Source organism: Megalops cyprinoides, chromosome 17, assembly GCF_013368585.1.
Source record: "Megalops cyprinoides isolate fMegCyp1 chromosome 17, fMegCyp1.pri, whole genome shotgun sequence".
Taxonomy (NCBI): domain Eukaryota; kingdom Metazoa; phylum Chordata; class Actinopteri; order Elopiformes; family Megalopidae; genus Megalops; species Megalops cyprinoides.
Window position 1 is genome coordinate 26,988,530 of NC_050599.1, and position 12,813 is coordinate 27,001,342.

The window sequence follows — 12,813 nt, forward strand, 5'->3', positions numbered from 1 at the left end:
TTGCTGTCTAAAGTAGCTTTCAGACAGCACTACTGAAACTACTGTGATTCCCAAAGTGAAGTCACCCATGGCCATGCCGTCCAAGTCCACCCTTGGTAACAGCTGTGATCAGTTCTCACCAGGAAGTGGGCTGAGAGACTCCTCTAGTCTAGTTTTGGATTCTGGGTTTGTGATGCAATCACACCCTATGTGTTGACCCTTGGAGGAGTAGACTTAAAATACCTTGTGAGAAATGTTCTGAGATACTACATTGTATCTCAGGCCAGTATTCACATATCCCAGAATGCATGGGTTTTGTTCTTAAGATGCGTCACACCCAGTTGTGACAAATGCTTGTTTTATCACAAACTGGAAGCACCTTGATTGTACTTCAAGGACCACGCCAAATTGCTGGATGAATGTTTTTATATATATTTAAAGTTAGACAAATGCTCTTATGAAGTAACGTTTCTCCAAAAGTTCTATTACATTAAAATGCATGTAGGGTTAAGGAAGAAGTATATCACAGAGACGTGATAGTTTGGGCCATTTACTTACTTTGTATTTTGTACATGAAGCTAAGCACTTTCCCTGAGGTACAGTCAAAGATGTATATTTTTTTAAAATAGATTTCAAGCACAAAATTGATATGCACGCACATGATATACATGGTCAATGATAATTTATAGGGCACCAGGCATATTTATTGTTTTCCTCCAAGAATGAAGAGGAAAATACCATCAGAACCTGGGGGAACTTTTCAGCAAATTTCACATTTCAGCCATGCTTATTTGTAGGGACAAATGGGGAATATACAGGCGAACAGGTAAAACAAGCCAAAGCTACAAGAGTCATATTTGCTGTCTGCGTTGAAGAATGGATCATACTAGAACAGTGACACATTAAAAATGTAATCTGTTTTAGGAATATGTTCAAAACAAATATTCCAAACCTTCCTGCAGAAATGATGTGATGGTAAGTATCTGTTGCTCATTTTGGCAGGGTGGAATTTACGATTTTGATTTGTTACCCAAAGGCCATGATTCTACAGCAGTGCCCTTTAGTGTGGACTCTTCCTGTGCAAATAAGTGATAGCCAAAAATATCAGTTCTGCTTTGGGAACTAAAATGTGCATATTCATTCAAATGATGGTCAGATTTGGTGTCCTTGGGAATTTGATTTAATTACATGCTTGCAACTCTTATTTAACAAGTTTAGTATGTAGAAACACGTACAGTTTTCCTTCAGTGTCGGTATAGAATGAAATCCAGGAAACGTATTTCTCATGGGAAATGTAAAGGAAAAAATTTCACATATACACAATCATACTGTGTAATCAGTAATATGGGATTGTTCAACATTAAATTTTCATGTGAAGATTTGTGGATTCTGACCACATTTTTGTGCTTCTAAACACTTTTTTTCTAACTTTCTAACGTCAGTTTTTTTCTGGATCAGTTTTAATCACAACAAAGGCTCTTCAGTGAATGAAATGGTGGCTACATTAAATATTTAAATTAATCGGATCTATGTCAGTTTGCCTAAACAACAGACCGTTATAAAATGTGATGCAGTAATTCAGTTTTAAGGTGTAAACAACGCAAATTATTTTCATGTGAGAGTATTAATCTGATCCTTGCTTTGAGTTTGCAGTGCTACTAATGCTATCCAGTGAATAAATATAACGGCACAGAGAAAGCAGCTAGTTTAGTCAGCTATAAACTGTTCAACCAGACTTTCCCAAAAAAAAAAAAAGTATACATTTACTTTCAAGTGTTGCGCTGTTCTTGTTCATTTCAACTTTTAAAATTTTGATGAAATGTGATGCTGGAGTAGCATTGATAGTACATTGAACTGGCCCCCTGAATGTAATTGGTAAGTAACTCTTGAACCCTGGAATTGTAGTATTATTTTCTGCGCTGTCATATTCTCCAACTTAATTATGTAAATAAACATTCAACACTTTATGTACATTATAAAAGCTGTTACACTTAATATTGATACAAAAAAAAACTTTGTCCAAAACCTCTGTGTCTGTCTGTAGCAGTATTTGACTTTGAGTAATGAAGTTTCACCTGCACAGCCACTGTTGAGCAGTGCTTGCAGTAATTCTGGTGTCTACTTCACAAAAGTATTGAACATTGTAAGTGCTGAAAAGAAAGGTAAGGAAAGGAGACCTGATAATACGTTAATAAGATTTATAAACATTCTTGGTAAGTCCACTGCAGTATGTGGCGAATATGCAATGACACAGAATACCCTGATCGTTTTTGAGTTCACCTGTCCTGTTTGTTCACAGATGGGGTCATCTGTCCAGAAAGGCCATATTGTTCAAAGCGATCTTGTACACATATGCAATGTCCCTAACCCCAAATTATAGAAACCTTTAGTTAAATTTATCCAATATTTTTCTGGGCTCCGATTTACCCCATGGTACTGCAGAGATTAGCTAGGAGGACATCTCGTTCAGGGACAGGATCGCTTGGACATCGCTTGGTCTCCTTTGACAGATCTGCCCTTGGTGCCAGCAGCAATTTACAACCGCTGGCTTGTTCTACAAGCAGACAGTGGATTTGAATTCCTCAGGGACATCACTGTCCAGCTTACAGATGACCTTGTAGATCGCTTTCTTCCATGATGGGTCTGAGTCTTTTGCCTGCGAGATAGCGTTGAAAAACTCTCGAAGTGTAATTTCGGCAACCTCCAGAAATCTGCCAGGAACCTACCAGCACAAAGAAAGACCAGTATCACGCATAAGACCGTAAACTAGCATGTGGCGGTAGAGTCAAAGTAACCACATTCTGTTTACCTTCTAGCCATTAAATGTATCACTAACTCAGTAGCATGCACTGAATCAACAGTGTAATCCTTAATCAGTAAGTAACACTCAGGTGTGTTACAGATGGCTCATAAACCCTAAATCATAAATTTGCCCATCCTGTTGGTTTTATATGTCAAGACATCTACATCTGCAAAGTGCCTTTAATGATTGGTTGGCCACAGTCAATGCTTATTTAAGGTGTGATTGGTTATTGTCTTGTCAACCACACACACCAGGAGAGGGAAGGGGCAGCTGTGAAATGTAGCCATGGTGACTGGTCCCTGGCCAAGAAAAGTCATCTAATCATGGGTAAGCAGCCAAGGCTTAGATGCTTAGTCTTTTTTTTCTTCTTTCATTCATTTTTGGGCCTAAGAGATAAATCTGTATAGTGGCTAATAAAACCCCACCTCCACTCACAAATCAAGATTTTGTGTAGCTATTGCTGAGCAATAGTGCTATGCTATGTAACATTAGCTGACAAGCTAACATAACACACAACGTACCTCTCCAGGTCTGTCTTTACACTAAAAAAAAAAAAAATATTAACAGGCTTTGTGCACCACGGTCAGGGTCATAACCTTTTCAGCTGTGTATTAACGCTTAATGTAATTCAGGCATCTCCTCAGTACACTTCCCAATGGACAGCTTTACTAATGTGTTGATATGTGTTGACACAGTGTGCTCCGTAATGTATTCAGTCTTCATCAATTTAGAACTGTGGTACATCTCATAGGCTTGTGCAAACCTGCTGAGTTTCATAACTAATTTTTTAAATGATGAGACATTAAAATACATCTGCATGTTCCTTGACCCATGTTTTTTGAAACAGCCAACTTTTCCTTCACAATTTAGATGGAAAAACATTACCAAGGTCATCCATTCCGAATTTTATGCTAATTTGGCAAGTGATTCAAGAGAGGTCCTGTGTGGCAACAATGAAACAATCGTGGTTTTTATGTAATTTGTGTGATTGTTCTGGAAATTACAACCATTGTGAATAAGACTAACGAAACCAATAGGTTACTATCGCAAATAGTACAACATAGTACAACCCCACTTCCAAAAAAGTTGGAACAGTCGAGTGTTTACCACTGTTGTAACATCACCATTTCTTTTAATAACACTTATTGAGCGTTTGGGCACTGAAGACACCAGTTGGTTAAGTTTAGAAAGTGGGATTTTCCCCCATTCTTCCATTATGCAGGTCTTCAGCTGTGCAGTTGTACAGGGGCTTCATTGCCGTATTTTGCGCTTCATAAAGAGCCGCACGTTATCAATCAGAGACAGGTCAGGACTGCAGGCAGGCCAGTCTGGCACTCACACTCTCTGCTTACACGGCCATGCACTTGTAATCCAGGCAGAATGTGGTTTGGCATTGTCCTGCTGGAAAATGCAGGGACGTCCCTGGAGAAGATGGCAGCATATGGTGGTCCAAAATTTGTATATATCTTTCTGCATTAATGGTCCCCTCACAGATGTGCAAGTTACCCATGCCATGGGCACTGACACACCCCCATACCATGACAGACGCTGACTTTGATGGCTTGGATGGTCCTTTTCCTCTTTGGCCGGGAGAACACGATGGCTGTTTTGTCCAAAAACTATTTGAAATGTTGACTTGTCGGACCACAACACATGCTTCCACTTTGCTACTGTCCATCTCAGATGAGACCGAGCCTAGAGATGTTAGCGGCGCTTCTGGACAGTGTTTATGTATGGCTTCTGCTCTGCATAGTAAAGCCTTAACTTGCATCTGTAGATGCAGCGGCGAATGGCGTTGACTGACAAAGGTTTACTGAAGTATTCCCGAGCCCACGTCATGATATCCATTACAGACACAACAATTTTAAGACAGTGACGTCTGAGGGATCGGAGATCATGCACATTCAGAAGTGGTTTTCGACCTTGCCCTTTACGCACCGAGATTTGACGGAATTCCTTGAATCTTTTAATTATCTCGGGCACTGTAAAGGGTGAAATGCCCAAAATCCTACCTATTTGTCCTTGGGGAACGTTGTTCTCAAAGTGCTGGATTATTCGCTGATGCATCTGTTGGCAAATTGGCGAGCCTCGACCCATCCTTGCTCTTGAAGGACTAGGCCTTTCTTGGAGGCTCCTTATATACTATAACACGATTGCCTCAACAGTTTAACATCACCTGTTTCACATCGCCTTGTTATTTCAACTTGTCACATCGCTATTAGTCCTAAATTGCCCCTGTCCCAACTTTTTTGGAGCATGTTGCAGGCATAAATTTCAGAATAAACGTATATCTTAAAAAACAATGACGTTGATTAGGTAAAACATGAAATACCTTGTCTTTATACTGTTTTTGTTTGAATACAAGTCAAAGTAAATTTATAAAAAATACTGCTTTCTGTTTTCATTTGCATTTCATTTACTGTCCCAACTTTTTTGGAATTGGGGTTGTAAATATATCTTGAAGTCTTATAAGTAAAGCCACAGTTTAAAAAAGTGACTGCCATTGACAGTTTGGAATTCAGTCTTATAGTATTTGTTTTTTTTTCCCCATTACTCCCATTCTTGTTAGATAACAAGAAGTAAACTAAAGTAGGTTTTTTTGTTTTTTTTTTTTTGTCACAAGCTGGGTAAATGGTGGAGTTCACCTTATACACTGGGTAATTCTTGAGAATATGAATCGGTACAAGGCATTTAATCAGAACTCTTTAGTAACACAAGGATTTAGAATTTAGTGCTTTGTCTCCACTTCAGGTCCAGCTCATTGTCTCACTCTGCTCATGTGACACAGGACCATAGGGAGACAATGTCCCATCAAGTCAGTCTGTTCCAAGGTCAGGTTCACCTTTATACTTACCATGGTTCACCAACAGTTACTTCTCTGTGTGTGCCAAAAGGGCATCAGAGTTCATGCTGCAGTAGTACACACACGGTCATTTTAAAGATTTATACTTGCTTTCTGGGGGTCCTCAACATGAATATTAATGACAGACAAACAAAGGAGAAAATTATCTAATTTAAGACTTTTAACTGTAGCAATGGTTCTCTGGAGTTGCTGATACTGTTCTCTGGTTGCATGAGCCAAGAAGTAATCCATTAAGAAGTAGTCTGTTAACGGGATGCTTTTAGGATGTCTCCTCTGCTTTCAATCAAGGCTTCCCTGGGAAAGGAATGTTTTAATTCCCTGATAAACAGTGCCAGCCCTTTCCCATTGAAGTGCACCTTGCTTTGGAAATTCAGAGCTTCCTATTTCCTCAACACTGTCCATCCAAACCCCCAGGCACTTTCCTGCTTCCTCTGTTTACAATTTACTTGCATAATACACCAAAATTTTAACCTTACTTACCAGGCTTATGTCATGAATTTGTCTGGTGATGGCCCTGCTCAGTACACAGCTAATTAGCTGATGCTGTTTTCATTTGCAGGAGAAGAGTTACTAATTGCCCATTTGTCAGTTATTTTTCAGACAAGTCATAGTCAAAAACATTATTTTGTAAATTCTTCCCAGAAGGTATGACTTGTGTTGTAAATAAAGTTGGAGAGGGGCAAAGCTGTTTTGCTGCTACATAGTTAGGTAGCTAACATGCTGGTTACCTTGCTAAATAATTAAGTGTATCATTGCACCAGAATGATGTGATTGTTGTTGATGATGACCAGCCAGCCTTGTTAGTTAAGTAGCTTTCTAGCTATCATTGCCTTTATCATTGCCTACAAAAGCTTCTAGAGTTCCATAAACATGCAATAATTTAACAACAGTTGTGAAATCCCCTTCTGCAATTGTGTTGATTTGGTCTGTTTCTCATGCATATACTCTACAGCATGAATTCCCATTTCACATAAAATTTCATTGGGGTGAATCTCACTTATAAATTGTTTTTAGGAAACCTGTCCTTCAGTAAAAAAGATGTGAAGTGAGCATTGATTAGGTGTCCATTTGAAGTTCTGGTCTCTCTCAATATTTAGAATGGTATTGAATTCTGTTTCTTCTATATAAAAGGTAGGCATCTGACTATGTTGTGTGCATTTTTTTCTGCTCTAAGATTTTTGCATTTTTGAGATTGTAATAAATTCTGTATATAAAGTAAATAACATTTTAGAATCCAACAGGGGCGGTAACTTACTTGGAAGTCGCTGGCTTTGTTGTAATGTGTGTTAAGGGCTCGGAACAGCTCTGAATCCCTGGTTACAGACAGGTCCTTCACATTGGTGACTCCATCCACTATGGACTGCCGGGCAAACTTCTCCATCTGGATGTAGTAGAACTCGCGGAAGTTGCTGAACCATTTGATCAGCTGGGAGGTGATGCAGCGATTGAACTGGGGAGGTAAGGATGATCTTCAGGTCAGTGTGTTTACAGTATTATGTATTTATTTACAATTGTTATGCTGCAGTATTACAGCATGTACCGTTTAATGATGGATGCAATTGTATCACTGTTTGACCCTAAGTGGAAATAAAAAAGAAAAAAAACTGAGTGTTTTCAATTACAAGAGTCTCAAAACTCAACCAAGGATGACAAGAGATGAGTGCCCCTACTCCCTACACATACAAGTATCTAGTAAACATCTCTGAAGCCGTAAAAAGGTAAAGTGCTCTCTTCACCCATCAGTGTACCAGTTGGTTCTTGGGGTACAAACAAATGGACCACTGTGATGCATCTCTGTCAGTTTCTATGGGTTCCATCAACACCATTGACCAACAAAATACCATACAAGTCACAAAAACAGCCAATATAAACATCCACTCCACTGACTGTTCAGGCAATATAATACATTGTGTATGTGTATGTGTGTGTGTGTGTGTGTGTATATATATTTATATACTGCAGTGCATTAGGTGGTGGGGGGACAGAATCTGTGAAGAGAGCATTGAATAATGTGCTGTGAAATATTTTAAAATGTGACAATTTAAGTTTGATGAAACATTTAAGATTAAATCTGTGGGATATTCATAGATGTGGTGATGTCAAAAATATTTAAAGACAAATCAATAGTGGTGGTCTTAAATGCACGTTTACTTCACATTTCAACAAAATGTGAAGATAATTTCAAATGTAGACATTTGTAGAACAAGAATGTGAAGTCACATTAAATACAGTCAATGGATATTAAACAAGGCATGACATTGCCTTTCAGGTCTAAACTGCTGTGTCATCTCATAGTGAACAAAAGTGGTTTGTACTCATCTAAGCATCCATATTCACTTGACTTGTTCACAAAATGGGAATGAGTACAAGTTAGACATGCAGATTTCTTAGTGTCACACTGAAATTCCCTCCTACGTTGCCTGTTGGACATTTGGGTGCATTTTTGGCCATTGTCACTTCCTGTTTAACTTTCCAACATTTTCAGGGGAGAGGCATTTCATTGTCATTTCACTCTTGCTTATTTCTCTAAAAGCAGTCTTTCACTTTGTTTTGTGTTCAGGTGAATGAAAAGAGGGTGGTCAGTAACAATAAATTGGACTTATATGAGGTATTGACTAGAATGTCAGATGTTGGTTCCCACTGACAGTATAGATAAATATTCCTCCAAAAATAAATAATAAAAATAACCTGCTATCCATGTAAGATTTCCACATTCTCCTTTACTGTGAGGACCTAGAAAAGATATTGATGTCCTTACCTTGATGTCAGGGAAGAAAGTTTTCAGTACGTTGGAGTTGGGGTAGCGGGTGTAGAAGAACATCAGCTTTGCTTTCTTCAGATGGTTGGGAGTTAAACCTTCCTGAATGTGTAATGGTTAAGGAACCCTTTGGTATATTCTACCTCTTTTTATTTGAAAGACAAGCTGGTTCTATTACCTAAATAAGAGTTTTTGAATTCTCTCTGTAATGGAAGGAATAGGCAATGTTATAAGAATATAAATAATCTTAGGTCTGTTTGGTGGTCACATTTGAAAGGTGGGGAGTCTTACAGTCTTACAACACAGCTGTAACAGGTCATGTTCAGACCAGCAACCACTGAGAGAGGGAATTATCAGAAAAAAAAAAAAAAATCAAAATCCAAAATGACTGGCAGGGTGTCACAGGAAGTTCCCGTCTGTGTTATTTGCCATAGTATGGTAAAGTAGGTAACATGGTAAAACATGGTCAATGACCATATTTTCTCTGTAGCATGCACTGAAAAGACAGCTGAGGAGTTGACACATCCGAAGTGAAATACTGCCAAAACATTTTCTGAGAAAAAATTAAGACTGAAGCTGTATCAAAACCATGGGCGTAATTTATGGTAGGCACAATGGGGATATGTCCCTACCACTTTTCTGATTACCAAACAAAAATAGTTAGGCATATTAACGTTATACTAGTAGCTAGTATACTTAGCTAACATTATGTCCCCACCACTTTCCAAATCAAACCTACACCCTTGATCAAAACACCTGTTTATCTCCGCTAGTCTAGTCTCTGGTTCTGATTTGGTGACCCATTTTGAAAGACAATGAAGTTATAAAAGAATTTGTGCCATTAGCGTCATGTCAGCTAAATAGCTCATTGGGTACCATTGTGGATTCTAATGAATGATTTCCACATGCATTCAGACTAATCACCAGTAGTGATTATTCCTTTGTGTGTAAGTAGCAACATATTATTTCATTACATCAATTTCATCCTTTTTTCACTACATTACAGAAGCTGTGCAGGAAGCATTTTAATTAGAACAGTAAACTAGGGAAACTAAGGAAATTGCTGATGCTAATAACACAAGCATTACAGATCAGTAAATAACAAGCTGCTAAAAGGCTGTTCTCCCCTTGAATTATTGTATAATTAAATGGCTTCTGAACAACCTCATTTTGGTGGGTTAAGAAAAAAGAAATTTGTTTATGCACGAGGGTATATGACAATTCTTCATATGATCTTTTTTTCAATACCTACTTGTTTGGAAGACATTAATTATTTCAGACAACTTTCATCCATAAATCAAAACCCTACCTTCAGAAATATGTCCTTATTAAATAAACAGCAAATCTGATAAACACTCATGTGAGAGGATTGTGTGTCTTTGAAGTGAAGTGCAAATGAAGGATTTATTAGATTTATATTCATAACTCTACAGCTCTTCACATCCAGAGGTCAGGGTGCATTCTATAGACTACTGTAGTAATATGGTTACACCATGAAATGCTACCAAGAAAAGAGAAAACAAACTGTATACATTCAAATTGAAACTCATCAGCCCTCAACAGGCAGTGTCATTGGAAAAGGCATGACAACAGCATAGGTTTCATTATTTTGGTTTGTTTTTTTAATAGAATACTTTGTGTTGCAGTGCAGAACCAGAAACTCCACAAACAAATCCTGTTTTTGTCCACAACCAACCTTGGGTGACCTCACAAGTGACCTTGAATAAATATAGCACACTCTGAATATATAGAGCTATATCTCCTGTATACTTTTAGGTGCAAAAACGGTGCAGAAACCACTTCCATCTGTCTTTGAAAACCAGCTTTTTCATCGACAGTTCATAGCAAAGCCCTTTATTTTTATAGCTTTTTATGTTTCCAAATATAACGTTATTACTATGCCTAGACTGCAAAAGAAGGTATAATGTTTTGGTGGGGATGGGGGAGTTATCGAGATCAAAAGGAAATTTTGGAAAAGGAAATTTAAATTTTTAAGTCTGTGCAACTGTGATTTGTAGGTCCACCATGCTGCTTGACTGTGGTGGGAAAGGAGTATCGTAGTTGCAGAAGAGGAAACTAGCATTTGTTGCTTCAGTGTTGCTTTCAGTGGCACGTATCTCAGTAGAGCAGTATTATTAGTCATTAACCTCCACAATGCACTGACATTTCAACTGTTTTGTTGCATTAGTTGCCATTTTATCCTGAAATTCTATGTTCAAGATAGGGACTTCACTGGCAACTGCAGGACTGATTGAAGATTATTCTGTTAATTGTGGCGTCACATATTGTTAAAGCAGAAGCATGCCCCCGTATTTTCTCACAGGTGTTAAGTGTAGCTGATGTTTACAGGTGCATTGATAACCTATTGCAACTGATAATCAAAAACAAAACGATCTGTATTAAAACTCACCTGCTGAGTACAAACTGGGACTGTCATGAAAGGATATATTGAGTGACATATATAGCTTCCGCTCTGTCATGCCCTGCAGGTTTCTTGTCTCCACTGAGACATGAGAGTGACAAAGACTGTCCACTGCCACCTGCCCTAGTGCCAGAGCTGGGGCCTGCTGGTCCATAAGACTGGAGTTTACTTTAGACCTCACCTTGATAGCCTCCCAGGCAACTGGATTCAGCGAGGCAGGGTCCACTGCTTGGGTCAGACAAGAGAGACTCCCCAGGTTACCATGGGGAGTATGTTTGAGGAGGTGCTCCAGAATCTGGTTCTCTTCCAAAGAAGTGCTGCGGTTAAACCTAAGCGGCACCTGATGTGTGTGGTACGCCATCTTCACTGCCTTGTCCACTGCACTGCAGGGCCTGAGAGGTGGTCTGCAAATTACTAATGAGAGAGCTTCTGTCTGGTCTTCAGATGTTTCCACCTTTTCATAATGTTCCAGAGGTGTAGACTTTGCATCTTCTCTGTTAGGTGACAGTTCTAGAGAGCCTGGGATCATGGTCTTGGTCCCAGATGACACATAACCATGCCCTGGAACTTGCTCCACCTGTGGCTGGGATGAGTGGTAACATACTGTAGAGGAAAGGTTTTTGAACACCAAGTCCACACTCTTACTCACAGCTTTGGAGAGCTCATACTTCAAAGCTTCTGGTAGATTCCTGTCCCCTTTGTTGAATGTTAAGTGGATGCTGTCCACCTCTGTAGTCTCTCTTTGACCCACTTTAATGCTGTCTGGCCCTGCCTCACACTGGCTGTCCAAGTCTAAGTGGAGCTCGCTACTGGACTCCTTAGGCCCTTCGTTCCTTTTGCTGTTGCCGCACTCTGGTGGATCCATCATGTCCTCCACCTCCTCCCTGTCCTCTGCCTCGGACTCATGAGGCTGGCAAACCTGTAGGAACCTCTGCTGGAGATCTCCCAGGAGTCTCTGCATTGCTTGCAGCTGTGCCTTCAGTTTCTGGCATTCCTCATCTTTGCTGCTCCAGCCCCTGCTGGAGCTGGGAGCTCGATGCTGCAGGGGCCTGCATTTCCTTCTGCTCTCCTTGACCGTTTCCCCGGCATCTCTGGCATCCGTGTCTTTCCTCTGCCCTTCTCCAAGAAGCCCTCCATTGGGTGATTCAGACATACCTCTGATGATGCTCTCCACTCGGGCACGCTTGGCCTGGTGGTGCTCGGTGAGGGGCCGGTCAGCCTCGAGGTTGGCCACAGTGGAGGTATGACTCATCAGGGATGAGAGCTCAGCAACGCTTCCTTTGGAGGAGTTGCTGCTCCGGTCCTCCTGGCTGGGGTCAGTCAAAGTGTGACTGGGCATGGCGGTGGCCGGCAGGTAAACGACTCTACCCTTCTCAGCCTTCTTGTCCTGGACGGTTTTCCACAGAAGCTGGGAGATGACGGATTCACTGCAGTAGGAGGTCAGGGGGTCATCATACAAGCTTCTCTGCAAGCTGGATTGTTGGAGTTCAGCCTGACTCTCCTTCAGGTGGAGCTCTCTGCTGGTGTGCATGTCATGGTTTGAGAAACTCAGGTTCATACTTGTAACACAATCTGTTACTGATTTCCTGGACACAGAATTCAGTATTCAGTATGCAAGGTAGTGTAGCTGAAAAATAAAAATAAAGTATTATTAAAATTAGTAATTAAACAATAATGATGAATATTTCATGACACTTCATTTAAATACTGAAGAAAATTGAACTTTTTGAGTATTTTAGTATGTCAAATGCCTGAATACTACTTTCATTCTAAGGTTTAAAAAAGATTTAGTTTTTTTTCTTCACCCACTAAACCACTGATTGTCTAATAATCCACAGCTGTCCTTTCACCAGACAAAATCCTTACAGTTAGTCCTTGAATGCCTGAGTCTTCCTGCATAAACAATTACATGCACTGGAAACCTGATTGCAGGTGTGTCTACAGCATCATCAGCTGAATAGGTCACGCTAGGATGCAACCAGCTGAGC

General features: G+C 39.9%; 1 protein-coding gene across 1 annotated transcript; it reads right to left on the minus strand.

Moving 5' to 3' along the window:
• Positions 1-2,533: 2,533 nt before the first annotated feature.
• Positions 2,534-12,383, minus strand: LOC118792465 (prospero homeobox protein 1-like). Its single transcript, XM_036550320.1, has 5 exons — positions 11,677-12,383; positions 10,853-11,607; positions 8,404-8,513; positions 6,901-7,095; positions 2,534-2,701 (listed from the first exon to the last, which is right to left on the minus strand). The coding sequence occupies exons 1-5, from the start codon at positions 12,381-12,383 to the stop codon at positions 2,534-2,536; spliced, it is 1,935 nt and encodes a 644-aa protein (XP_036406213.1).
• Between the last annotated feature and the right edge of the window lie 430 nt (positions 12,384-12,813).